Source organism: Aspergillus versicolor (assembly GCF_001890125.1).
Source record: "Aspergillus versicolor CBS 583.65 unplaced genomic scaffold ASPVEscaffold_7, whole genome shotgun sequence".
Taxonomy (NCBI): Eukaryota; Fungi; Ascomycota; class Eurotiomycetes; order Eurotiales; family Aspergillaceae; genus Aspergillus; species Aspergillus versicolor.
Genome location: NW_024467530.1, coordinates 1,555,129 through 1,580,543, shown reverse-complemented (window position 1 = coordinate 1,580,543; position 25,415 = coordinate 1,555,129). Strand labels below are relative to the sequence as shown.

General features: G+C 51.9%; 15 protein-coding genes across 15 annotated transcripts; 8 read left to right on the top strand and 7 right to left on the bottom strand.

The window, feature by feature from the left end:
- The first annotated feature begins 732 nt into the window (after nucleotides 1–732).
- Nucleotides 733–2,437, top strand: ASPVEDRAFT_789826 (uncharacterized protein). The gene is made up of 2 exons (XM_040816634.1): nucleotides 733–854; nucleotides 909–2,437. The coding sequence occupies exons 1-2, from the start codon at nucleotides 836–838 to the stop codon at nucleotides 2,354–2,356; spliced, it is 1,467 nt and encodes a 488-aa protein (XP_040670250.1). The 5' UTR covers nucleotides 733–835; the 3' UTR covers nucleotides 2,357–2,437.
- Nucleotides 2,438–2,538: 101 nt separating this feature from the next.
- Nucleotides 2,539–3,603, top strand: ASPVEDRAFT_135163 (ketopantoate reductase family protein; the record flags this gene model as incomplete). Its single annotated transcript, XM_040807198.1, has 1 exon — nucleotides 2,539–3,603. The coding sequence occupies one exon, from the start codon at nucleotides 2,539–2,541 to the stop codon at nucleotides 3,601–3,603; it is 1,065 nt and encodes a 354-aa protein (XP_040670249.1).
- A 349-nt stretch (nucleotides 3,604–3,952) lies between these two features.
- On the top strand, nucleotides 3,953–5,409 carry ASPVEDRAFT_172741 (NADH:flavin oxidoreductase/NADH oxidase). The gene has a single exon (XM_040808731.1). It carries the CDS (start codon nucleotides 4,077–4,079, stop codon nucleotides 5,343–5,345), a length of 1,269 nt encoding a protein of 422 aa, XP_040670248.1. The 5' UTR covers nucleotides 3,953–4,076; the 3' UTR covers nucleotides 5,346–5,409.
- Nucleotides 5,410–5,737: 328 nt separating this feature from the next.
- On the top strand, nucleotides 5,738–6,275 carry ASPVEDRAFT_43959 (uncharacterized protein). The gene has a single exon (XM_040812947.1). It carries the CDS (start codon nucleotides 5,856–5,858, stop codon nucleotides 6,174–6,176), a length of 321 nt encoding a protein of 106 aa, XP_040670247.1. The 5' UTR covers nucleotides 5,738–5,855; the 3' UTR covers nucleotides 6,177–6,275.
- A 2,007-nt stretch (nucleotides 6,276–8,282) lies between these two features.
- ASPVEDRAFT_85875 (uncharacterized protein) lies at nucleotides 8,283–8,909 on the bottom strand (the record flags this gene model as incomplete). Its single annotated transcript, XM_040817754.1, has 1 exon — nucleotides 8,283–8,909. One exon carries the CDS (start codon nucleotides 8,907–8,909, stop codon nucleotides 8,283–8,285), a length of 627 nt encoding a protein of 208 aa, XP_040670246.1.
- A 103-nt stretch (nucleotides 8,910–9,012) lies between these two features.
- On the top strand, nucleotides 9,013–9,831 carry ASPVEDRAFT_789873 (uncharacterized protein). Its single transcript, XM_040816635.1, has one exon. The coding sequence runs from the start codon at nucleotides 9,116–9,118 to the stop codon at nucleotides 9,602–9,604; it is 489 nt and encodes a 162-aa protein (XP_040670245.1). The 5' UTR covers nucleotides 9,013–9,115; the 3' UTR covers nucleotides 9,605–9,831.
- Nucleotides 9,832–11,698: 1,867 nt separating this feature from the next.
- ASPVEDRAFT_152831 (uncharacterized protein) lies at nucleotides 11,699–12,296 on the bottom strand. The gene is made up of 2 exons (XM_040808328.1): nucleotides 12,049–12,296; nucleotides 11,699–11,990 (listed from the first exon to the last, which is right to left on the bottom strand). The coding sequence occupies exons 1-2, from the start codon at nucleotides 12,230–12,232 to the stop codon at nucleotides 11,797–11,799; spliced, it is 378 nt and encodes a 125-aa protein (XP_040670244.1). The 5' UTR covers nucleotides 12,233–12,296; the 3' UTR covers nucleotides 11,699–11,796.
- A 360-nt stretch (nucleotides 12,297–12,656) lies between these two features.
- ASPVEDRAFT_73985 (putative zinc metallopeptidase) lies at nucleotides 12,657–14,169 on the bottom strand. The gene is made up of 2 exons (XM_040816232.1): nucleotides 14,021–14,169; nucleotides 12,657–13,967 (listed from the first exon to the last, which is right to left on the bottom strand). The coding sequence occupies exons 1-2, from the start codon at nucleotides 14,031–14,033 to the stop codon at nucleotides 12,697–12,699; spliced, it is 1,284 nt and encodes a 427-aa protein (XP_040670243.1). The 5' UTR covers nucleotides 14,034–14,169; the 3' UTR covers nucleotides 12,657–12,696.
- A 1,577-nt stretch (nucleotides 14,170–15,746) lies between these two features.
- Nucleotides 15,747–16,991, bottom strand: ASPVEDRAFT_196925 (Mrp/NBP35 family ATP-binding protein; the record flags this gene model as incomplete). The annotated part of the gene is made up of 4 exons (XM_040809223.1): nucleotides 15,747–16,519; nucleotides 16,576–16,695; nucleotides 16,743–16,881; nucleotides 16,932–16,991. The coding sequence occupies 4 exons, from the start codon at nucleotides 16,989–16,991 to the stop codon at nucleotides 15,840–15,842; spliced, it is 999 nt and encodes a 332-aa protein (XP_040670242.1). The 3' UTR covers nucleotides 15,747–15,839.
- A 218-nt stretch (nucleotides 16,992–17,209) lies between these two features.
- ASPVEDRAFT_152828 (AATF family protein) lies at nucleotides 17,210–19,105 on the top strand. Its single transcript, XM_040808327.1, has 3 exons — nucleotides 17,210–17,291; nucleotides 17,346–17,445; nucleotides 17,498–19,105. Exons 1-3 carry the CDS (start codon nucleotides 17,234–17,236, stop codon nucleotides 18,972–18,974), a joined length of 1,635 nt encoding a protein of 544 aa, XP_040670241.1. The 5' UTR covers nucleotides 17,210–17,233; the 3' UTR covers nucleotides 18,975–19,105.
- A 242-nt stretch (nucleotides 19,106–19,347) lies between these two features.
- On the bottom strand, nucleotides 19,348–20,130 carry ASPVEDRAFT_85870 (uncharacterized protein; the record flags this gene model as incomplete). The annotated part of the gene is made up of 1 exon (XM_040817753.1): nucleotides 19,348–20,130. One exon carries the CDS (start codon nucleotides 20,128–20,130, stop codon nucleotides 19,348–19,350), a length of 783 nt encoding a protein of 260 aa, XP_040670240.1.
- A 280-nt stretch (nucleotides 20,131–20,410) lies between these two features.
- ASPVEDRAFT_85869 (uncharacterized protein) lies at nucleotides 20,411–20,998 on the top strand (the record flags this gene model as incomplete). The annotated part of the gene is made up of 1 exon (XM_040817752.1): nucleotides 20,411–20,998. The coding sequence occupies one exon, from the start codon at nucleotides 20,411–20,413 to the stop codon at nucleotides 20,996–20,998; it is 588 nt and encodes a 195-aa protein (XP_040670239.1).
- A 112-nt stretch (nucleotides 20,999–21,110) lies between these two features.
- Nucleotides 21,111–22,272, bottom strand: ASPVEDRAFT_789753 (uncharacterized protein). The gene has a single exon (XM_040816631.1). The coding sequence runs from the start codon at nucleotides 21,861–21,863 to the stop codon at nucleotides 21,222–21,224; it is 642 nt and encodes a 213-aa protein (XP_040670238.1). The 5' UTR covers nucleotides 21,864–22,272; the 3' UTR covers nucleotides 21,111–21,221.
- Nucleotides 22,273–22,544: 272 nt separating this feature from the next.
- Nucleotides 22,545–23,657, top strand: ASPVEDRAFT_135933 (uncharacterized protein; the record flags this gene model as incomplete). The annotated part of the gene is made up of 1 exon (XM_040807251.1): nucleotides 22,545–23,657. One exon carries the CDS (start codon nucleotides 22,545–22,547, stop codon nucleotides 23,655–23,657), a length of 1,113 nt encoding a protein of 370 aa, XP_040670237.1.
- ASPVEDRAFT_43951 (NAD(P)-dependent alcohol dehydrogenase) lies at nucleotides 23,478–25,239 on the bottom strand. The gene has a single exon (XM_040812943.1). It carries the CDS (start codon nucleotides 24,742–24,744, stop codon nucleotides 23,716–23,718), a length of 1,029 nt encoding a protein of 342 aa, XP_040670236.1. The 5' UTR covers nucleotides 24,745–25,239; the 3' UTR covers nucleotides 23,478–23,715.
- Between the last annotated feature and the right edge of the window lie 176 nt (nucleotides 25,240–25,415).

Sequence of the window (25,415 nt, the reverse complement as noted above, 5' to 3'; positions counted from 1 at the left end):
AGATTAGATTAGATAGCCTCGTGCACCGCCCCCACTTTGTATCTTCCCTCGTTCTTCCTCGCTTGGGGCAGCTTGTGGAGGTCCGAGACCGGCCGCCAAGTGAAGCTGAACAGAGTCTAAGAATGCTGAAAAGTCCAGTCTGCTTGGCCTCGGCGTTAAAAGTAACTGCTGCGGGTGAAGTCGGAGTTTTGATCTTATCTGATCGATATCACTACATAGCTGAAAAGGAGCAATATGGGAGTATTTTGTTGAACAACATTATCTAATTGATCACTCACTGCTTAGTTATACAAAGTAACTTATTCATTCTAATACGGACTCCGGACATGTTTACAAAATTCTAGATCGCTGATAGCCCAATTCCACGCCAAAACCGAGGCCATCTCCAAAGCCCGTACTCCACTAGCCATTTGCTGAATTGCATGCTGCTAAAAGGTTAATTGACTTAGATACCTGCCGCGATGCTACGGATAACGAGAATCTCACCAGACCTTGGCAATGGGGCTCCAAGAAATATAAATTGAATTTGTAATCCATCTAAAACTTAACTATAATAGCGGCATATTACCAGGTTAAAAGTGAGCCACAACCACAGTACCTAGGTAGAGATAGATACCAGTCTCACTCGTTATCCAACCAGTCGTATTTTATTTTACAAACAGGAGTATATAATCTTATACAGTTCAATCAATCCACTGGCGGGAATATTATGTAATCACAGCGCCACCACTCTCTCCATCCATTCATTCACTCGGCTTCTCTTCCCTGGCCTCAATCTCCAGTGACCCTAGCAAATAGCCTACTGATAGGCGGGACAGAAGCGATCTAGTAGACGATGGACTCGGGCCAGAACGGTAGTTTTACCGGCAATTCAATACATTCTATACACAAGTGCTTACGAACATTAGATGATCCACCAGTGATCGATCCGGCTCTTCTTGATCTCAGCCGGTCGAGCTCTGGGAATTTCGGCATAGATCCCCAGCTGTTGGATTCTCGCAATCACGACGCAGGGACTGGCGTCGAGCCTGTATCGCATCGGCCGAACTACCCACCAAATGAATCTGGCCGCGGGCTCCCTCGACGGAGAAGCCGATACCTGACCAGAAACTCAGCAGCTGGTCCAGTTGTTGTCCCCAATGCCAGTTCCCTTGATCCCATGGAAAGATGGCGGAATTCTCCCCCAGAAGAGGAGCCGGCGCTGATTCCGGATATCATTGATGCTTTGAAAACCACGCCAGAACCTGAGAAACATGGCTCAGGCAATGCATTCCGTGACTATCGTCGCGCTGCATCGACGACTAGCGGCGAATCCAGTGCCTCCTCTCGAGACTCGCAGCAATCAGGGCGCTCTGGCTCGTCAGGTAGACGGTTCCGGGCTGGAAAAAATACGCGAAAGAAGCAGAGCACCAATGCGCTGCGCCGCTACTGCTGCACCTTTTGCTGCGACAGATTTAAAAGCAAATATGACTGGGCGAGACATGAAAAGTCGCTGCATGTCACTTTAGAAGCATGGTACTGTGCGCCTTTCGGCACCACCATCCCATCCAATACACCAGGCGAAACCCTCTGCGCCTTCTGTGGCATCACCAATCCGACCCAAGCACACCTAGACACCCACGAACCAACAGCCTGCGCCTCATCACCAGAACCCCGACGGTCCTTCCGACGAAAAGACCACCTCGTCCAACACCTCCGCCACGCCCACAAGCTCCCAACCGCAAGCACACCACCGGATCTCGAGTCCTGGAAAATCGGCCACTCCTCCATCCCCTCCCGGTGCGGCTTCTGCAATAAATCCCTATCTACCTGGGACGAACGCACCGAACACCTCGCTGAACACTTCCGGCACGGCCAGACCATGGCCGCCTGGACAGGCGAACACGACTTCCCACCATCTTTCGCAGCCCTCGTCGCAAACGCCTTACCGCCATACCTCATCGCCTCGGAATCACACAGCTGCATCCCCTTCTCCGCAACAAACTGCGACGTGCAGGACCACTTCGCACAGATCTCATCTCGGGCGGTCGTGAGCGCAGACGACCAGGCAGAGGCGAGCACAATCGCCGCCCCACAGGCATCGAGCGTGGACCTGCCACTACCATTACCATTACGCACCATCGCGCCGGGTGTTGCGCCGGAACAGCTCAGCTCGTTTACGCAGGTTCTAACACTACATCTGAGCCGGTTTGCGCGGGAGCAAGTCCACAGCGGTGTAGTGCCGAGCGATGAGATGTTCCAGCGCGAGGCGCGGCGGGTTCTGTATGACTCGGAGGATTCGTGGAATCAGACGATTGCGGATAATCCCGAGTGGATGACGGCGTTTCGGGAGTTGCATTGTGATGGGTCTACCTAAGCTAAACCGTTACTAAACCAAACTGTGTAATAGTCCGTATTTTGGCGATGCGATTATCTGGAAAGGCGTAGGCGTAGGGCGTGGCGTGGGTATACCATAGGGCGCGGTGCCAACCAACCCACAAAACCACCAGCACGTCAGTATTGAAAAAATCAAAAATCATGTTCAGACTCAGCAGGTCCATGACGCGGAACTACTCGAAACTGTCACAGGCACTCAGGCCTCAAATCCATGTCCTCGGACTGGGAAGTATCGGCACATTCACGGCGCACGGTCTCAAGGATATTCCAACCCCCCCGAAAGTGACCCTCCTCCTCCATCGCGAATCGCTTTACGAAGAATACATCCGATGCGGCGGGGGAATAACCCTGCGCACACTCGACGGAGGCATAACCAGACATGACGGGTACGATGTCGAAGTCTACAAGAGCGGAACATGGACGTCTACAGCAGCACCAGAACCAGCAATCGAAACAATCAACAACCTGATCGTAACCGTCAAAGCAACGCAGACAGTATCTGCACTCGCCGCACTCAAGTCCCGCCTGACACGCTCCTCGACCATCCTCTTCCTCCAAAATGGCTGCGGCATGATCGACGATGTAAACGAGCAACTCTTCCCAGACCCCTCGACGCGACCGAATTATATCGTCGGTGTAATTTCGCACGGCGTTACACTGGATTCAGCATTTAATGCAACACATACCGGTGCCGCTGCAATTTCTCTAGGACGCGTTCCTACGCAATCCAGCAGAGATACCACAGAAGAAGAAGGAGGAGGAGGATACATGCTAACCGCCCTCCCCCGCTCCCCCCGCCTCGCCGCAACATCCTACAACTACGCAGACGTATTGCAAATCCAGCTCGAAAAGCTCGCCGTGAACGCCTTCTGCAACCCGGTGTGCGCGTTGCACAACTCCAAAAACGCAATCCTATTCAACTTCCCAGACCTGCGGCGGGAAATTCTCTCTGAGATCTCGAAAATCGTCCTCCATCTGCCCGAACTCGCTGGTGTTCCTGGGGTTAAAGAGCGGTTTTGTGTTGAGAGGCTGGAAGATACGGTGAATGGGATTTTGGACAGGACGAGGGAGACTGTTTGTTCGATGGTTGGGGATTTGAGGGCTGGGCGGGAGACGGAGGTGCGGTATATCAATGGGTACTGGGTGAGGAGGGGGAGGGAGGTTGGGGTTTCTGTTGCTGTGAATGAGGGATTGATGCGAGATATTGAACAGGTCAGTTTTAAATAATAGAAGTTTAGATGTACATTGAGGCGAGTTATGGATAGTTCTATATAAGAATAAGAATAAGAATAAGAATTTCTCCTATTCTAGTACTCTGTACTACCTCTACCATTACATCATGACATGGCTTTACGAGTTCGTGTATTTATCCAACACCCAGTATATACCAATATCTAAGCTCAGTCACTCAGTCCAAGTCTGTGAAAACTCGGTCGAAACTCGGTGGCGAAGTGGCGTGTGGAGCGGGTTGATGCGCCCTACGCCCTACAGCTATACAAAAGCCATCTATCCATCCGACTGACTAAACAAAGTAAAAAAAGCTTAGAAATCTGTAAAAACACTCCGAACGAATCTTCCAGCTCGAAACACCAAATAAAGGTATAAAAGGTAAAAGGCCTCAAGTAGACCATGACCATTGCACAATCTCATCCTACAACCCTAACCACCAGTCTCGACCCGACAAGACAAACAACAACAACATGACAAACTGGCCTTCAATCCCCATAAAGCCCGCCCAGGGTGTCCCCTTCTACACCCCAGCGCAATCCCCTCCGGCAGGCACAGCCCGCAATCCACAAACCAACGGCAACCCCATCCCCAAACTCTTCCACCCCTTAACAATCCGCAACCTCACCATGCAGAACCGCCTCGCCCTGGCCCCAATGTGCCAATACAGCGCCGAAGACGGCCACATGACACCCTGGCACAGCGCGCACTACGGCGGGATCGCACAGCGCGGACCAGGCGGGGTGATGATCATTGAAGCTACCGGCGTCGTCCCCGAGGGGCGCATCACGCCTGGGTGCGTGGGTCTCTGGAAGGACTCGCAGATTGCGCCGATTAAGGAGGTCATTGACTTTGCGCATTCCCAGGGGCAGAAGATTGGGATTCAGCTTGCGCATGCGGGGCGGAAGGCCTCGACGCTGCCGCCTTGGGTTGGGGGTGGTGTTGCCACGGATGAGGTTGGTGGGTGGACGGAGAATGTCAAGGGGCCTAGTGCGATTCCGTTTGGTGAAGGGGGGATTCTGCCCAAGGAGATGAGTTTGGAGGAGATTAAGCTGCTGAAGGAGGCGTGGGGAGCTGCGACGAGGAGGGCGCTTGTTGCTGGTGCGGATTTCGTGGAGATCCATGCGGCGCATGGGTATTTGCTTTCGTCGTTTATGAGTCCGACTTCGAATCAGCGGGGCGATGAATACGGGGGTAGTTTTGAGAATCGGATCAGGCTGACGCTGGAGATTGCGCAGTTGACGAGGGATATTGTTGGCGATGGTGTTGCTGTGTTTCTGCGTGTTTCGGCCACGGACTGGATGGAGTCGGAGGCTGATGCGGGCTGGAAGGGCGAGGATACCGTGCGGTTTGCAGAGGCGCTTGCTTCTCAGGGAGCGGTTGATTTGATTGATATCAGCAGCGGTGGGATTGTCGCTGAGCAGAAGATCAAGTCTGGTCCTGGATTCCAGGTTCCGTTTGCTGCTGCGGTCAAGAAGGCGGTTGGGGATAGGATGCTTGTTGGGGCAGTGGGCATGATCAACAACGGTATCCTGGCGGACAAGATCCTGGCTGAGGATGGGCTGGATGTTGCCCTTGTTGGACGTGCGTTCCAGCGGGATACCGGCCTTGTGTGGCACTTTGCAAAGGACCTGGATGTCGAGATTGCCATGGCTGCGCAGATCCGATGGGGGTTCACCAGTTTCCGCAATGCGTCTGAGTATATCCAGCCGAACTCGATGAAGGCGTCTATTTTTGAGTAACTAGACTATTAGAGATAGACTATAGACTGAACATCATTTGAAAGGTTCTGAAGTCCAAAATAGTAAACACCGTAAACCGTTCATCCAGATTTCTAGCTCAGCAGCCTAGATAAGACTTAACTTCCAAAAGAGTTAGACCAACCGAGTCGCAATCCAACAGGCAAAGACGCGCAGATACAAAAATCGCATGGCTTAAATCCATTTCAACCTCGCAAGTCGTAGTGTATCTGATATTACTATCCACCAGAATCAGTCTATTAGGGCTCGGGCGGTCATTCCGAATTGGGAAACTATAGACTGGGTGGCGCTCATTCGCTGTTTTACTGATAGTGATTCAACATACATTTGTACCAGTTTATAATATCAAACAGTTTGCTTATTTCTCCGGCAACCGCCCATTAGCTTTATACCTTATCCACCGTACACTTAACAACGTCCCATAAAATAACCAATTTGCATCACCTGCAACTATCGCCAAAGTAAATCCCGAACGACCATCTGACTGGCCGCATGACCATCCCAGCCGCTCATCCGCCCAACCCTGCAACCCTCCTTGCAAGATGGTCCGTTCTCTGCTTTAGTCGCGGTCTGATCCGCGCGGGAGCAACGCTTGCCACATTCTTCCCTCCTGGCAATCCCATCTACATGCGACTAAACCAGTCACATGGCAAGTCGGAGCATCGGGTTCTCCCAAGCTCTAAACCTTCCCGCCCTCTACCGCTGAGACACCCATCCACTACGTGTGCGGGGTTGGTAGATCGGTCGGGTGTCGATCCGGCTGAGTACATCTACTGCTCTTATGTTGGAGTGAAACTGCAAGTATTGGTCTGATTAGGACCTGATCTGGTCCTTAGGCGTCAGGCGACCCTCGGACACACCACTCAGTGGACTGGACAGGCAGTTCCCAGCTGCAGTTGGCCAGTGTGGTCTTCTGGTGGGTTGTCCTAATCTGGTATTCCGATTCTTTCCGTTGTTTTATGCCCTGCTTGTGGGCTTTCTTGCTATTTCTTGTTCGGAACACGTCTGTATTACTATTACTTGCCTACGGCTTAGGGCATGGTAAGTGGTATAATACACTTTGTTTATGAGAGCAACCAAGGCCCTGGTAATTCTTAGTAGTTACTTGTCTCTCTTTATATAGTTCCACAATGTCATTGTTGGCTCGAGGTTTTCAGCAAACTTCTCGACCGCATCGATGTCAGTTACTGATGAGGTTTGGGAAACTCCATGCCGAAGGCAGATATGCTGAATATAGTTGTGTGACAACAGCCGGGAAGCTCAACGCGTAACATCTAGCAGACACACAAGACATAAACACCCAGCTAACCACAGAGAAAACTGCCATTTGCCACTCTACTCCCGATTCCCTGAAGTCAGCCTAACAGGCACCACCAATAACCAAGGAAGTGTACAAACCAACCCTACCAACAATCCAAACAACACCCGATTGGTGCAGCACCTCTACATACATACAAAATCCCAACAAAAGACGAAACAAAACTGCTTTCCTTAGTCCTTTGCGGATAAATCCAATAATCCCTTCAAATCCGCCTGGGGGAGATACGAGCTGAACTTCCTGGTCTAGCCTGTGCCACAGAAAAACGCCTTGCAGCGCCGCCCCCACTTGCACCACCACCACCACCACAGTCTCACTCTCTCGATTTCACCCTCGGTCGGGGTGAACCCTCTCTTCTACCACATTCCATAAAACTTGAATGACAGAGACAGTTCCAAGAGTCCAGAACTGAATCGACTCAACTCCCCCCTACCATTTTAAGATCTAGCCACGCTTGGAATGGATGTAGCCTGGATGAATGGATGCCTATTGAGCCGCATATTCAAGACTCCATTATTGGATCTTTACTTCTGTGTAGAAACATTCCGATGTGATTTATGCCTGGGGGTGCTGCCAGGTGCATATGCAGGGCGCATCGCTCCCTTGTGTTGACGAGCTTGTTGAAACCAAGGGTCTTGTCTGGGCGGTATCGGTATCGGTATCGGGCTTGGATCGGATAGGATAGGGAGTAACTTGGAAAGACAGGGGAGATACTCAGGACAGGTAAGGTTCTGAGTGAGCGAGTGAGTCACTGCCTAGATCTGAAGAGAGGAGGGGGAGGGGACCAGGGTGCGGTGGGTGGTGGGGCATGTCATCTTCAGGGCGGATGGTTCTTGTGTAGACTGCAGAGTCGTGCATGCCTTGGCTTCGGGGGATTAAGACAAGAGTCTTTGTGAGTGGGGCGGGGGGGGCTGAGATAGAATGAGTAGAGGATTCAAAGTGGTTACAGTATGCTATTTATTTGACGACTAAGGTGGATGGAGAACTGAGCAGAAGATGGGAACCAAATGATTCTTGTTCGTAACTAGAGATATAACATGACAAAGGAAATGGTACAGGTGGACAGCCAAATACATGAATCAGTTCGGTGTGCAAGTATCCAATAGCAGCGACCAAATTCAATCCTTCAATGCGGGGACCTCGTTCGTGCAGAAGCTCGAAGCCAAATATGCACGAGGTGAGTGACTCATGAGAATTAGCCAGTAAGAAGCAAGGCAGGCAAGCTCAATGTTTTTCTGCTTTTCATCGAATTATCACTTTTTTTTTTCCAGTCGGGGGCTCTTTTCAACACCGTATTTTGAAAAGCGAATCGCAATGTGGATGTATTATTGCGTGGTAAAAGGAGGCCGTTTGGGACGGCTCCAGCGGGTAATCGCATGAGGAATGGACCCGTGGGTGGTATCAACTCATGGATAGCAAACCCTAGAATAGATGTGCGCGGTGAATCCGGTTCACTCTAATGGGTTTGGGGAGGTCGGAGAAATTCTCTGACCCGGTCGTAGCTGGGAGCACCTGGCTGCAGTATGAGGGACGGTTGATCGAATCGGCAGTGGTAGACGACGAGACGTGGACGGTATCGTACGGCAGTTTGTCACATTGATTCAACGGTGGTACTCAGCCGGGCGGTAGATGCGCGAGGACTCCTTGACCCGCTCGATACGGTCAGCTGCATCCGAGTCGTAGAGCGATCCCCGAGATGGGGAGCCACGGCTGGAAGATCCACGGTGCGGAGAAGGGTAGACGATAACGCGGCGGCTCTTGATTGTGCGCGGCTGGCGCTCGATGATCTCAGTGACGGTTGAAGAGCGGCGAGGGGCAACGGGGTATGAGCGGTCGTAGCTGATGACCGGAGCGTTGGACTTGTCAGTCAGGAGCTTCTGGGCCTTTGCCTTGTGCTTCAGGACGAGGCCGTCCTCGATAGCGAGGAGCAGTTCACGGGTAGCGATGCACTCGCGTGGGATCTTGACCAGTGTGGGCTGGTTGCGCTCGCGGTCGACGGTCGAGTATGACTTGCTGTTCTTGGAGTAGAGGTACTTGTCGACGTCGGTAGCGTACTGGTCTCCGCGGTCACAGAGCTGGCGGCCCTCCTGGTGAGTCCGGAAGGGGTCGTTGCACTGGTAGCAGTGGTCGGCGTGACGCTCAAAGGACTCCATGACGTACTCCTCATCGGCCTCGAGCTCCCTCACGGGGAGGACGGGTTGCGAGTTGACAATGATGGGGGCAGGCATGCTGGATGTGCGTCGTAGACGGGGTTTCTTGGGGACGGTAGTCGTGGCAGGGACGCTGCGACGATATAGGGTCTCCCTGATGGAGAACGGCGGCCAGGAAAGACGGGACGATACGTAGCGCGACAGCGTGACGGTGGTGGATGAAGTAGTGGATGTGTTGATGTGTTGATGTATCAAGTGTGTAGCAGTAAGGTAGCACGAGTGTTATGAGTGACTCTGGTATGCGTGCTGGTTGGGTTGTTGTGGTGTGTTGTGGTATGAGAAGAAGTGAGGATGGGGGGGGAGGGGGAGGGGAACTATATAGATATGCGGGAGGCATCCAAGTTCCACTTGAGAACCAGAACCCACCCCCCAGTCGCGGACTAAAGATTGGAATGACGGCATTGGTCACAGGAGGCACAGTGATGGAGGGAGAAGTGCACGCAAAGCAGAGAAGAGTTCCTACAGTAGCGGCGGATGGCTGCCTGGGGCGGATGACTCGAGGCACTAACTTGGTGCCGCCTAGCGCCGTGCTATTCCTTAGCTGCAGGCTGTGCTTCTCTCTCTTTCTCGCTCTTTGGAGGGCCTGCAGACAGTCTGATTGGCCCAATCCCTGCTTTCTGCTCCCTTCAGTCGGTCAACTGCTCTTGCTCGCTATTCCCTTCGCAGTAGTCGGCGTCGAGGAGTCACCACCGAAGAAAGCCTCTTGTGGCTGACCCTCGTATCTGCGCCTCATTCCCCTCATGAGCACAGCATAAGCCACATCCTGTGTTACTGTCCAGCTCCTGCTGCCTGTAATCCCAGGCTGGTTCATTCTTTGCTATCCGCAATCAACCTTGCATATATCGCGATTTCCATCGATCTCATCGGTTGGTTCTTGAGCCTCGCTGCAGTTCTGGCGACAAGCAGTCCCATTCGCTCCACAGCCGCTCGCCTCTGCTCGACCCTCATTCTGAGACGATGAACGTCTGATCCGTTCTGTCGGTACCAACGTCTGTCCATCGTCGTGCCGTCTAAAAATAATGGTATTCTGGCCGTCGCACATTGTGGACCGAGCGCTAAGGATCAAACTGCCAAAGTCCACACAAGGATAACAGTAACACTCGGGAGGAACCACGGGCGGACCCTGTGCCTGTGCTGACGGTTTGACGGCTTACCGTCTCAGCCTCATGTGGCTCCACTTGCTGCGACTCAGCCCCGTTGTGCCAGTTCTCGACGCTGTTTCGCTCGCTCGTATTTACCTGCCAACGCTCCAGCCACAGTCTACGACGATGTTGGTCTTCTCACGAACAGCTCTGGCGTCACGGAAGCCAATGCACACCATCTCATGCACGTCACCACCCAGTCTGCCAGTATCAGTCCCTGCTGTAAGATCGGATGACATGCTTGACGCCGCGAGGCGAAGTCTGAGCTTCAACGTATGTCATAGGTACTCTCTTCTCTCAAGCCTTCTAGCGCCCGGATGTTTCGTGCGTTCTCACGCAAACCGCATGTCCAATAATTTCTGCCTCAGTCAGGACAGACTGAAACCGTTCGAATACCATGGCAAGCGCCGACACAGTTCCCTCTGAGCGTTACGCCCCAATTGCAATGGGAGCCCTCCTCCCCCATTGGATCTTCATTGGTCTCGTGTTCAAAGTTCGACCACTCACGAGCTAACAAATACATCTAAAAATATTCCGTCCAACCCCTCAACCGTCAATATCTGGCCTTTTTCCCTCCGTCAACTCTCAACCATGATCAACATAGGCTCCAAAGTTTCTCCGGTTCATGATATTCTGGCCCCCAAGCAGGTCACGCACACCCGGCTCCCAGAATTAGACCATGCTACGGTCAAAACCGGGACGACGCTGTTACTGGCTCACTCTTTGACCCTTTCAGCAGCCAGCCGCGCTACCTCAATTGGTAAGCGTGAGACTTGAGCTCAAGACTAGGATTAGCTCCCGTTCAACAAGTTGGCGGTTCACAGGGTACACTGTTGCTCCACGGTTCCACCTGCAGCCCTACTATACGGGTCCGTCGTAAGCCACGGGGCAGTGTTTCTGGAGGAAAACAACAAAACTCCGCACTGCATAATATTAACTCCAGGGGGAATCTTTCATGCGTCACAGGGGTAAACCATCATATTGAAATTGTCATCGAGCTTGTTGGAGTTCGCGACCTGTGGAGTTCCCGTCCTGTGCTCTGTTGACCAACATTGCCAAGTACTTTCTTAATTCGGGCCCGGCCCGCTCAGGAACCCAAATTTAGAAACTCAATGTCTCCGGAAAACACGAGGAGGAAAGGTAGATCCTCGGGTCGTGAAATTGGCGAATTTATCGAGAGGTATTCTATTTATATTTGGACTTTAATACGAGGAGGGCACGTGTGAGTTGAATTCAGTTTTTTGGAGATTCTTGGAATTGCTTGGAGATATATATTTGTTTTGCTTGTGTTCTAAGTACAACTGAAGTTTGGTAAATGATAACATTGATTACACGAGCAGCACATCTGAACACCCACGAGTCCCCTTTGCCAACTGAGTGTGTTTCTAAGTATACATTTTTCTTGTGCTTATTTAAAATAGAGATGATCTGTTCTATATTACGATGTACAATACTAAAACAACATGTATTTTCCGACAGGACCCCAATTCTAAATTCTCCTCGTACAATGGCCACAATCAATTGGCGAGAAAACATTCAATCCACGAGCAAGAGAATGTAAGCTTGCCTCACAGACATATCCGCGCTGCTCCTTTTCTATCTCAGTCAACAGACTGTGGTTGTGAATTCTCCATTTTCAGCACACAGAAGTAGGCAGGAATGTAGGTTATCGATAATCGTCCTCAAACCCGTCGAAATCCCAATCAAAACCATCGAACCCATCAAAGTCATCCATATCCATATCCATGTCGATATCCCCACCATCAAATCCATCCCAGACCACCCCACCCAACTCGGCAAAAGCTCCGAAACCATGCAATCCCTCCAGGATAACCAGCTCGGCGTAATCGTTCAGAACGGCCGAAAAGTACGCAGGGTCTGTGCCGTCCCAGCCTAGCCAGAACATGTCCATCATGGTGTAGAAAGCAAGCAGCAGGTTGTAGAATGGGCGGTAGGCCTGGTCCGTTTGTTAGTTGTGTTGAAAGTTGGGTCGTGGTGTTGATATGGGTGTTTACCGTGATGAGGTAGAAGATCTGCCGGGGCCATTCTCGGATGTTGAGGTTTGGCATGGTGGTTTAAATAGATTGGATAGCTCAACATGGGCACCGTGGATGAAAGAGGATTGTTTTGGTTGATTTGGTAGCGGGTGTGGTTTCTCAGTGGTAGCAAGAGAAAGAGAAGTGCCGTCAGCTTTGGCATTCACTGAATGGATCAGAGCATCATCATTGGGTCTTGTATTAATATGCGGAAGTAGGCATTTCTGGTTTGCTTGAGGTATATGAAGGAAGCCTAAGTCAGCGAGGCTTTGACTTTCTAAAAATCTTGAAGAAGGTATTGGTAAAAAGTGAAGTTGATGAAGAACCTCCGTCATGAGTGAGGCCGTTTGTACCCTGCCTCAGGCGACAACTTGCTGCTTCAACAAACACTCAACTCTACAACTCCCCAACTTATCATCATTTCCATCCTCTATGTTCCATTCGTGGAACATTTATCTCTTTCCAGCATACTTGCAGAGACGAAAGGATATCAACAACATATCAACAACAACCGCAATGTTGATCGACACAAATACAAGATACCTAACACTTCCAGACGATAGCAAAGACATCTTGGAATGGCAGAGCAAATTGTAAAAAGATGGTTTCTGCTATTCAATGTCTACACTAATTCAAACACTTCGTCTTCAAAAAAGTCAACGCCCCAACAGCCATCGCATCCACCGCTGTCTTCAGTGTTGGCTTCATATCCGGTCCAAAGAACGGCGAATGGTTACCAGGAAGCTCGTCTACTGCATCTCTCGAAACCGCATCGTCCCATTTCTCTGCTTCAATTCCTCCAAACAGCCACATCACATACGGCGCCCCGACGGCTGTCGCCAACAAGGAAAAGTCCTCGCTCGCCGTCGCCGGTTCCGTTTCCACTAGGCTGTCTCCGAAATAGGACCCAAACGTCTTCTGCAGCTCCTTTACCGTTTCCGCGTCATTGTGAGTTGCCGGGGCGTTGATGGTATGCGTGATTTGCGGCTTCTGTGGTGCCCCCGATGCTGCACACTCGGCTTCGATGATCCGCTTGACCGCTGTGCACAATCGTTTCCGCACCCTGGGCTCATAGGACCGTAGACTCAGTTTCAGGTCGCACTGGTCTGGGATAATATTCGGCGCATGGCCGGCCTGGATACTCCCGCAGCTGACAATCGCCAGCTCCCCCGGTGTAATCTCGCGGCTGACGATGCTCTGCAGGCGCGTGATGATCGAGGCACCGATAACAATCGGATCAACGCACATCTGCGGCGAAGAGCCGTGACCACCACGACCGAAGATTCGCACGTCAAAGGCGTCCGTGGCCGTTAATAGCCTCCCCGGCCGAACGGCAACCGTCCCGGCCCTCATGCGGATAACGTGCTGCGCTAGGACAATATCCGGCTTGGGGATTTTATCATAGAGCCCATCATCGAGCATTGCTTGCGCACCGTTCAGTTCCTCTTCCGACGGCTGGAAAATCACGACCAGGGTTCCGCTCCACTGGTCTCGTGCGGCATACAGCAGCTCCGAGCCGCCTAACAGGCCCGTAACGTGGGTATCGTGTCCGCACGCATGCATCACGGGGACTTCTCTCCCGTCCTTGTTCCGGACGCTCCTTTTACTCGAATACTCCAGCCCAGTTTTCTCCTCCATCGGGAGCGCATCCATGTCGGCGCGGAGCAGCACGGTAGGGCCCGGTCCGTTTCGCAGGATGCCGGCGACGCCGTACCCGCCGATATTGCTGTGCACCTCGAACCCCTGTTTTCGGAGATGGCTGGCTACTATTGAGGAGGTTTCTTTCTCCTGTCCCGAGAGCTCGGGGTCGCGGTGTAATCTACAGTAGATGGCCTCATAGGGTGCCATGTCCGGGCGGTATTGGTTGACGATGCCATGGAGGGCAGTGTTTTGTGAGTCTGGCCAGGTTAGGATTCACATTCCTTAGCCGTTATTATTTTATCGGACTTACCAGGGTTATGCATCGTGGGAGTTTATATGGGGGTAGACGGTTGAGTACACAGTCGAAATCTGGGGCACGCTGCCTCTTAAGTTCAACCCCGCTAACTCCATCGTGAGTTCAAGACCACTAGCGCTCCCCAGAAATTCGGGGCACAACAGGATGACGAACCGGCGATGGAAGCGAGATAAGCTTACGCTGGATCGTTGACTGGTCGATTGGGCGAGCACTCGGCAAATTCCAGCGAGCTCGGCAAGTGCGCCACTCGGAAACTACTCCGTCGGCAAGTCTTGTCATTAATTCAGGCCTTGATTAAGCGCAGCACCTCGGTTTAGAGAATTATTGACGCATTGCACATGGTCGTATTAGAGGCAGCATATGCCGCGTGCAGGCGATGATGGGCCGGGAGGATTACAGAAGTCTGAAGCTTTCATGGCAGAAAAGTTGTTTCATTCCATTGTTGACCCTAACCCATACAAAGAAAAACGAATCCTCCCCTGATCTGTTCATTTCCAATGAATATGGCAGCAACCTGAAAGAAACATAGTAATGCTGGGCAGTAAATTTAACCCCGAAATAAACTGCTTAAGAATATCGCATAAAGGCGAATCGCTTCACCAGCCAGGTTCCAAAGGTTCAGGCATACCCCTTTCAATCTCGCTTTCTCAATCCCAATATGGATCATGTCGGCGCTGAAGTGAGTTTTCAGATCTCAGTACTGACGGAGTGCTCGGTGCTTGCCCAGAATAAGAATGGTTTGTGCTATATCGTACCTGGATAGGCCGCCCATCCCTGTTATCCTGGACCCGGGTTTCCTGCCCATCAAGCAGGCTCTCGACTGTAACAATCATCTCTTGGAGAGTTTCCACTATATCAGAGAGCTGTTTTTGGCGAAGTGAATAGTCAGATCTTAGTACTGGGGGAGTGCTGAGTGGTAGTCCAGAATAAAAATATTCTGTGCTGTATCGTACCTCCATAAGCAGTCCACTCCTGTTGCCCTGGTCCAGGAATCCCTGCTCATAAATCAGGCTCTCAACTATATTAAGCGTCCCATCGAGAGTTCCCTTCATCTCAGAGAGCTGCGTTTGGCGATTTGGGATGGGGTCCTCTTCAGGGCTGATATACATCGGGCAACCCATGGCGTTAGAAATCCCCGCGACACGGCTTAGGTCTTTCAGCTCGTAATGTAGAGGCGATTGAGACTGGTAGGTTTCTGGTTCAGGGACATCTCTGGTTCCTTTAAATATTTCGAGGTGGTGACTGGTAAAGTTAGATTCTGTTGGCTGTTAAAGCCTAAAGGTGGAGTGACCGTGGACTGAGGGTTGAGTATTTAGAGTTGAGGGCGGCTTGTATTTCGAACTGCCCGATGGTGTATGACTATGAGTGAAGAGATAATTTGAAGGGCAGAAAGGGAGAATAACATATAAGCCGCAATGGGGAGGGTCGATACTATTGCATGATATAGTCTGTCTTGACGAATAGTTTAAGGGTTCACAACGAGCTAAACAAGACAAAGATGCCAATCAAATACTTCCAGGAAAAGAAAGAGAACAGGTCGTACTTGCTGCTATAGAATCTGTGCACAGAATCACTGAACTAAAGTCCTCGCCTTTACAAACCCTCGGCCCACCCCCAGGCAAATTTATGCTTCCCATAAACCTTGGCCCAGTCAGGTGTCACTGAATCACGGTTGGGTGAGACTCCCTCCACAGCCTTATGGTTGAAGTTATATGTTGTAGGCTTCTTGTAATGGAGTTTATGCATTCAACTTATTTTAGTCCATGGTTTATCATAATAGTATACAATGCTAATATAATACAGACAGGCCAATCTACCACTCAATGCCAACCTTCCTAGCCACCTTCTCTGCTACATCCATAAACGCCTCCCTCCTTACACTCCGGTCCCCTTCTTCCGCAACAACGGTCGGCATACCGCGATCCGCATCCTCACAAACCCTCGCATCAAGCGGGATGTCACCCAAAAACTCCACCCCAAGCCGCTTACACTCCGCCAACACGCCCCAGTCCGCCTCACCACCATGGCCATGACCATGCCCATGCTTGTCATGCAGACCAGCCGAGAAGATCTTCGTTTTGGTCCCACACTCCGGGCACGCGAAAAAGGCCATGTTCCGCACCATTCCTAGCACAGGGACGTCCATGCGTTGGAACATCCCAAACCCTCTGACCGCATCCCGCAGAGCAATATCTTGCGGCGTCGTGACTATCACTGCACCGTCGAGGATAATCTCTTGGTTTATTGTGAGCTGTACATCTCCGGTTCCGGGTGGTAGATCAAGGAATAGCACGTCGAGTGGACCCCAGGAGACAGAGTGGAGTAGCTGGTGCATAGCTTTTGTGACCATGAGACCACGCCAGGAAATAGGGGTTGTGTCCATTGGTTGGCGCTGGATGTCGGTTTGATTGGGTTGTTCGGGGGGTGGTGGGAGGAGGTAGCCCATTGACATGGACTTTAGGCCGTAATTTGTTAGGGGGACGAGGCAGTTTTCTAGTTGAGGTGAGTTGGAGATGACCGACAGGAATGTTGATGTGTGAGATACGTACTGTCGTCTAATCGGGGTTCGCCAGACAGGTTGAGGAGCGTAGGTATAGATGGGCCAAATATATCTGTGTCGAGGATTCCAGTACGGATGCCGCGGCGGGCGAAAGAGAGGGCGAGATTGACTATCGGGTTAGATAGAGTCGACTTCGAATAGAGATGAAGCACACACCAGCAATGGTCGACTTTCCTACTCCTCCTTTCGCCGAGGAGACAGCAATGACCTTCTTCACATCGCGAATCTTGCGCTTCTCGGGCAAGCCGCGGCCGCGACGGGGAAATGGCGGCGGGGTGCCGGAGCGCGGGAGGCCCTATATTTAATTAGATCGGGTTCGATTAGGACCGGGTCATGAAAACAAACCAGCGGATTATCATGTTGCAGACATCGAAATGTCGAAAACAACCTCCGTTGTACACTCATCTTGTGCAAAGTTGATGTCGTGAGGAGAAGCAACGGCGAGCCTGAGGCCGAATCCACAATACTGCCGCAGATAAGCTCTCACCGCCGGTAGAACAGCCCCAATCAGGAGCCCCGGGACCGCTCCGACTTGTCAAAGTGGTTAGCTCGGCCTCACCGCTTTCCGATTGCTCGAAAATATTGTCGCGGCAGAAAATAATTTCTCCAGACAAATTTGTTCACAAGCATTCGCTTTTGCATAGAAAATGGCGCCAAAATCGCTGGCAGAGCAGATTGCTGATTTGGAGGATCTTACACCACGAGGTATTTACTGGTCCTTTAAAGATTCCTGCTTAAAAGCTGTAACTAACTGATCAGACTTTGATCCTGAGGATATCGAGCGCGGCGGAAATTCTAGCGATGAAGAGGAAGTCGAGAAGGATGCCAGTGCTGGTAGAGAGCACTACCAAGCTGTTGGGTTAGTTTGCTTATCAAGCATAGGGTTGTGGCGCTATGCTAATTGCTACTAGGAAAGCAAAACTTCGCAACGAGGAACCCGTCTCGTTAGGGAAACAATACGCCGGTTCGCGAGTTAGCCGCGATGCTCTTGAAGAAGAGAGCGATGACGATCCGTTCAAAAAGCGCTCAGATGACGAAGATAGCGAAGATGATGACGATGTAAGCGACGACGAGGACATTTCCGAAGAAAGTGAAGAGGAGAGGCCGCGCAAACCCAAGGCTGTCAGCAAAAAGGGTCGCATGGTTGAGGATGACATAGACATGGACGGGTCAGAAGATAGTGAGGAGGATGAGGAAGGATTTGACGAAGAGTCCGATGAAGACGAGGATGACGAAGACGAAGATGAAGAAGAGGAAGAGGATGACGAGGAAACTGCAAAGCCACCCAAACGCCGAGTGCAGTTCGACGACGCCAAATCTGACGACCGCGAAGAACTTCGCCAGCTAATGGCCACGGACCAAAAGACCATAGCAGCCTCCATCTCCCAAGCCGCCAAAGCGGACGCAATCAAAGGCCGAGCCGTCAAACAACAACGCTCAGCATTCGACGCTCTCCTCAACGCCCGCATTAAGCTCCAAAAGGGCCTCACGGCAACCAACCAACTAACAGCCACGCAGCCCGATGTCGACGCTGACGCGGACGCCTTCAAATCCGCTGAATCTGCCGCTCTCACCCTCTGGTCCACCCTCGAAGACCTCCGCCTCACCCTCGTCGACGCCCAAACCACAGACGAGTCCAAGAAGCGCAAGCGTCCCTCCCCCGCAACACCAAGCACCCCAACCTCCTCCCTCTGGAAACGCATGGCAGACCTAGAGTCCGACTCCCTCACGCACCGCCGGGCAATCCTGGACAAATGGTCCCTCAAAGTCCGCGGCGCAAACGCCACAACCCTCGCAAACTCCAAGACGAAGCTCCTCGGCTCCGAAGCCGGGAAGCAGCAAACCATCACCGCCGTTCTAGACGCCCACGTTGCATCCGAGACCGCGGATCTCCGCAGCGCTAAGCGCGCGCGCACGGCCACTACAAATGGCGCAGCACCTGAACAAGAACAAGGCGACATCTACGACGACAGCGTCTTCTACCAGTCCCTTCTCCGTGAACTCGTCGAGCAGCGAATGTCTTCCTCGGACGCTATCACGAACGGCCTGGACACGCTGCACCTCCTCCCCTCGCGCAATGTGCACCATGTGACGGGCATGCGCAAGGATAAAGTCAAGCGGGACGTGGACACGCGCGCGTCCAAGGGACGCAAGATGCGCTTCGATGTGCATGAGAAACTGCAAAATTTCATGGCGCCTGAGGAGCGGGGATCATGGACGAGAAATGCAAGAGATGAGTTCTTTGCTAGTCTTTTGGGACGCACGGCGAGTGGGATGCTAGGGGAGGGAAGTGAGGATGAGGAGGACGTGGGTATGGTTGGGCGAGGTGGGGCTGATGAAGAGAGTGAGGATGATGTTGAGGGTGGATTGAGGCTTTTCAGGAGCTGAATAAGTGCCTGTTTCGTGCTGAGATGGGTTGATTGAATTGGACTGGAACTAGATTTAAAAGTACATAGCACCGAAGTATAGAGCAAGCAAGCATTGTATCAGCGCAATTCCTGCATTTGAGTGGTTAGGTTTTGTAAGTCATGTAGATAAATGTAAGACAATTGCAATTGTAAAGAAACGAATTCCCTGTTCAATTTCGTTGCACCACTTTCAGGATAACCACCTCGTTCACAGGGAATTCTAGTGAGTTACTCTGTTATTAGCGCGATGCCCTAGCTCCCAAGCAGCTACTACAAATGCAATCAGAGTAACCACTGCCAAGCTTAATACACCAATGACAGTTGCATTAGGCCGATCTCTCATGGGCCAGGAATCAGGATAAGATATGCGGGTTGGTGGAATTCAATGCCTGGAGGAGGTTGTGAGCGCTGGCAAATTCGCCATTCCAGCAGCCTTCAATAATCCAGCCAAGCCAGATACCTTGTGTGCTTGGTAGAAGCCTCCTCTCTGGCCAATAAGCTCGACCATCGGTAGGAGGGTTGTCCCTGTAGAGATCAATCTTACACTTAGTGCCGGTTATAACTTCGTATATAACTGCACCAAGGGAGCCAATGTCAATCCGGGTTGTGTAGCCATTATCATCCACAGTTTCCATATCAGAATCCAATGGAAGAAGAGATGCTTCGGTAAAGTCACAGAATTTGAGCGATAGATCGGAATCGAGAAGAAAGTTCCGGCTGGCGATATCTGCAACAAGCACACGTCTGTCATGAATAAAACTGAGTGTGCGAGCCATCTGGTTGAACCATCTGAGTTGCAGCTGACGAGGAGGGCACTGGCAGTGTTTTGCAAGATACGTTTGAAGATCCCCATTGACCATATAAGCGAGTTGCGTGGCGTCAGCTGAAAATCCAATACAACCGACAATACCATGAGAACGGTCGTCTCCAGGGTGCTGCAAGCGGCGATATACATCTTGTTCGCGTATGAGACTTTGAGTGTTTGCTTTGACGTCGTAGTCTGAGCTCCAACGATATCTCAAGGGAGTCTTGATGGCCATATCATCCTGAAGCAGAACTACTGCAGAGGCCCCACTTCCGAGAATCCGTTCCAGAGGGATTGGATTCCCTTGGATGTCCAGAAAAGGAGAGGACATTGCAACAAAAATAAGGTGGTTTGATTGAAGTGGCCATGAATTATGTCCCAGATGCGCAGTTGCACACCGCATTTTGGCCTGAGACCAGCTGGTTGCCGGCGATCGATCCTCCTTCCACTAGTTGTTTGTTCACTTCCTTCGACCATGCCTAGAGTCGTACAGCAGTATCCGGGGCTGCTCTGGAAGTTCATTCTTATATTATTTCCCAATGCCGAGCACTCATCTGTTGTTGCATCCGTCGGGACAGGCATCCTTGAACTGAGATTATCTTCCTAAGTGGATGTCGAACGCCACAAATCCCAGAGTACAGGACAATATCACCGGCGTCTACCAGTTCATTGCCCCCCTTGGGAGCGGCCATGTCGCCCTCGTCCATCTCGAGGACCTTGGTCTCTACGCAAGGTGGATATTTGATCATCCCAAGGAGTCCAACGGATTGAACCTCGAGGTCGCAACAGAGCACGTCAATTGGACTGCTCTAGCTCGCTTGTTCACCGAGGTCACCGGTAGGCCTGCGGAATACGTCGATGTGAGCGCAGAAGCCTACTTTGACAACCACTACCCCGCGGGTCGGAAGGCTGTTGATCGCAAGATTGGCACTGTGGTTGATAAGAAGGACCCGATGTTGCAGACCTGGAGGCAGAACTTTGGCGGGTTCTGGAATATGTGGAAGGCGACGATGGGACCGACCTCGGGGAACATCACGCGCGACTACGCATTCTTGGATTCGATCCTTCCACAGCGTGTTAGGACGGCGGAAGAATGGATACGGAAGGTTGGATACGAGGGAGAGCCTCGACGGCTGTTGAAGGACTGGGCGGATGGTGGGATCGCAGTTTCGGGGCCGACAGCAGATGTGAAATTGTAGTAGTAAAAGGCACACTGAAGCACACTAGGTTGAGCCCAAGTGGTGACAGAACAGTTACGAACTTACGCGTGGAAATGCAGCCGTTCTGGCCTCAGTAGCAGTCATGTTCAGCGTAGATTTCACGTCCTCGGATTCTTGTAATTATCAAATATGTAAACGCCACCCAAATCCAATCCAGTTCATTTGGTTCCTCCCAATAATAACTCCCTTGAGTCTCAGCACTTCACTTCCCACCACCAGCAACACCAGTCGGGCCCACGCCCGCCCTAGCAGGCGGCTCGCACTCATATCTTGGCAAAACCGGCCCATCTGATGCCTCCCAATTAAAGTCCGTCCGTCGCGGCAGTCCCATCATCCGTTCCCGTACAGCTCGCTGAAGGGTGTCTTTTCTATCCTCTTCTTCCTGGGGCGTCAGGAAGCGCGGGTACCCGTCGGCATCGACAACGACGGCACCGCTAACGTCGTTGTAGCCGGGTAAGGACGAATTAGAAGGGGAGTGACTCAGCATGCTGGGGTCTGTGCTTGCGATTTCGATCTGGGATAGTTGTTGATGGTGATGCGGGGTAGTTGACAGTGTTGTTTGCGACTGATTTGAGGGGGCGAGGTAGTTGTATTCGGCTGGGGGGTCGATGTCTTCCCACTGGAATTGGGCTTCTGATGTGGATTGGGAGGGAGACAGAGAAGAATTGGGTTGTTGGTCGGCTGATGCCTGACGGGTATGTGTTTGTGTCTGGGTTTGTGTTTGTGTAGGCTGCTTGACAGGAGCGCGAGGTGTGCGATTGAATAATGAACGCAGAGATCGTTGCTTTGTCTCCGGGCTTGAGGAAGTTGAATGAGACGGGGTCTCTTTGCGAAAGAAAGGCATGTTGGTGGTGTTATTGTTCTTGTTGGGTACGCCTTCGCTCGATATTAGGTCGACAACGATTAAACAGCAGACACACAGCCTATTGGAGGTCCTGAACCTGGCACGATTCCACAATGAAACAGGTCAGGCAGAGAAAGTCACAACGGCAGCTCGGGGCGGGCTGGTTCGACAAGCCCGGCTGACGTGGTGTAGGCGCAGAGATATGCTCTCAACGTTTCAGCCCAATTTCATGCAGAACCGGGAATCAATACTTGTGGAACGAAAGCTTCATGCACTCTTGACCGAGTCGAATTGGCGGCCAGAATCAAGCCGGGTGTGCCTTTCAGCACCCTGCATGGATCGTGCAGGAGGGATCTAACCTCGGCTCGTGATAGGGTGTCGGGGGTGTCCGACACTGCGAGAGCTGCGGGAGGGTGTCATTAATGAATTCACCGCTTGATTGGGGTGAGTCAAACCTTGCAACTGGAGAGACGGCGTCGGTTGCCCAGAGGATGTTAGAAACTGGACTGAGAATCAATGAGGAAGAAGAGGAGTTGCAGCTGATGACGGTTGGAGTCGGCCCCTTCCCGTGTTGATGGCGCTAGTCCGCTTTGTATACAATCCACATTCCACAGGACCCGTTGCTCTAACAGCCCTCCACGGTTCTACTTCTGGTACGTGCACTCAGCTCCACCGCACGCTATGGAAGATGATATCCAGCTGCCACTCTCCTCGTCGCCATCTCTCCACCTCGCCCACCCAAACCCCACCGAATCCCGCCTCATCTGCCACCAAACGGCGCCTGACTGGAAGGACGCCCTCTCACTCCCTCAATACCTCGAGGAGTACGAATTCTTGTTAACTGCGCCACTCGCGCGCAATAACGGTATCACGCCATGGATCCTCGTAGACAGAAACCAGGCCGAGGACAAGCGCACCATCCTCGCCTCCTGCGAGACGTTTCGCAAGCGCGCACTGGTCGGTGATCCTGACGGGAATGTCACCGATGTCATTGCGCATGGGATCGCGAGTGTTTACTGCCATGAGCCTCTCAGGAAAAGGGGATATGCATCGCGGTTTCTCAGAGAATTGGGCGATGTTCTTCCCGGATGGCAAGTTGATAACAACACATCTGTTGCTGCGAGTATACTGTACTCTGACATCGACCCGGGCTTCTATCGCAGTTTAGGTTGGATGCCGTTTGCGAGTGACCAGCTCGAGTTTAAGCCTTCATCGATAACTCACAATGGTACGCTTCTACATGCGGAAGATTTAGCAGCTCTCTGCGAAAAAGATGAAGCGCTTCTTCGAGCATCAATGTCAAGGCCATCGCCTGACAAGGACTCAACCCCCCGATTTGCAATATTTCCTAATCACGAGCATATCCTCTGGCATCACGCGAAAGAAGAGTTTGGCTCGCAGCGACTGTTAGGAAAGACCCCTCTTATTAAAGGCGCCATAGCTGGACCGGCTGGCAACCGCGTTTGGGCGATCTGGACGCACCGATTTTATCGGCATCCCGATGTCGATCCTTCGGCAAATACGCTGTATATCCTGCGGTTTGTCGTTGAGAGCTCCAAGGCCGCCGCCGAGCATCTATGCGCTGTGCTGGATGCGGCGCGGGCTGAGGCTGCGGAATGGGGGATGGGAAAGGTCAAACTCTGGGCTCCAGAGAGCGAGCTGGAAGACTTGATTAAGCAGAGTGGTGTGCCGTTTGAGTGTAAGACGAGGGTATGTGATAGTATACCTTGTTTGCGATGGTACAGTGCAGGCTCAGTAGACTGGGTCCTGAGCGAGAAATACGCCTGGTGTTGAAAATTCTACCATACGATCTATCAATATTGAATATCACGGCTAAGCTTATATCACTTTATCAGTCGCTCTCTGCAACCCTCACAATAATCTTCCCCCTCGCTCTCCCAGTACCCAACTTCTCATACGCCTCAGGCACATTCGCAAACCCAAACACCTCATCAACCACAACCCGGAACTTCTTCTGCGCCAGTAGCTGCCCAATCTCCACAAGATCTTCCTTCGAGTTCTTCATCGCCAGCGGAACAAACCACCTCCTCCCACCACCCAGAAACCGCGGCGTAATAAGCCTCCACACTGCGGTCATCATACTCCCCGCGCCAACCTGCACCCACGTCCCACCCCCCTTCAGGAAATGATGCGCCTGCGCATACAAATCCACGGGAACCCCGATATGGTCCAGCACAAGGTCAAACACCAACCCCATCCCCTTGAGCGCCTCCGTAACATCCAGAGCCGTATAATCAATAACCTGGTCAGCGCCGAGAGATTCCACTAGCCCAACATTCCTCGTCGAACAGGTAGCAGTGACATGCGCGCCCAGCATCTTCGCAAACTGGATCGCGAAGACCCCGCACCCGCCCGAACCTCCGTTTATAAAGACCTTCATCTCCGGTTTCGTCAGGTATGGCTTTACAGACTGGTACGCTGTGCGCACGGCAACGCCTAGACATGCTGCGTTGTCGATGCTCACCCCTTCTTCTGGTAGAGGCGCTAGATCGTTTTGATTCACGAGGATGTATTCTCCTGTTGTGCCGAATTCTCGTGGACGCGCGAGGCAGCCGTAGACGCGCTGGCCGGGTTTGAACTCGCCGTTGTGGGAGGGGTGTGTGGCGACGACTTCGCCCGCGAAGTCGAGGCCTGGGGAGGCGGGTAGTTTGCAGATGAGGGTGTAGCCGAGGATTGTCGATTGTTCGGGGACTTTGCAGTCTGCTGGGTTGAGGGCCGCGGAGAGGACTTTTATGAGAAGCTGGGAGGGGCGTGAGGGGGACGGTGGAGAGCGGGCGGAGGCGTTGAAGGTGAGGTTTTGGACGACGGAGGGCGACGTGCTGTCGTATTGCCAGGCCTTCATCGTGGGTGGATGAGCCATGGTGATGGATTGTGGTCGAGATCGATGAGTTGTGATGGTGTTGAGTGGAAGAGTTGGTTGAGCTGGAGCTCAAGCTGAGACGTGCGGAGAAGCTGAAACAAACAAACACACCGCAGTCTGTGATTCTTGGCCTCAGGCTTTCAATCTGTACACTATAATCAGGTGAATCTCTAAATTTAAGATTGCATTGAAACTGACAATTTCCAAAGTAAGCCACTAACTTGCCTTTGAAAATAAAGCAGAGGAATATTAATCCAACGGTGCTCACATGCCATACTTAGTCTATCCTACACCAGGGGGTATCCCTCCGCCCTCGGGATCTTCCACCTTCCCTCCTCTTTCATCGAAAATATCGAGCGGTCGGGTTATAACAATCAGAGCGAGGGTGCGCCGGATACCAAGGATGGGTGATGGGAAGGAAGTAGAGTTGATTTCCTTGTTGTGTTATCACTATTTTCAACCAGACCAATCTGATGATATATTCACGCATGGCTATCTTCTGTAATGTCAGTCATAATGTCCAATCAGCATAATGGAGATTATTGATAAACATGTATCAGGAAACTCACCCTCAAGTCCTACATGGGCATGGAGCATGTGAACCCTGCTATAAGTTATCTAATATAACTGTAGGTATAACCATGTGGCAGGCGTATGGCGCAATGGCTGAC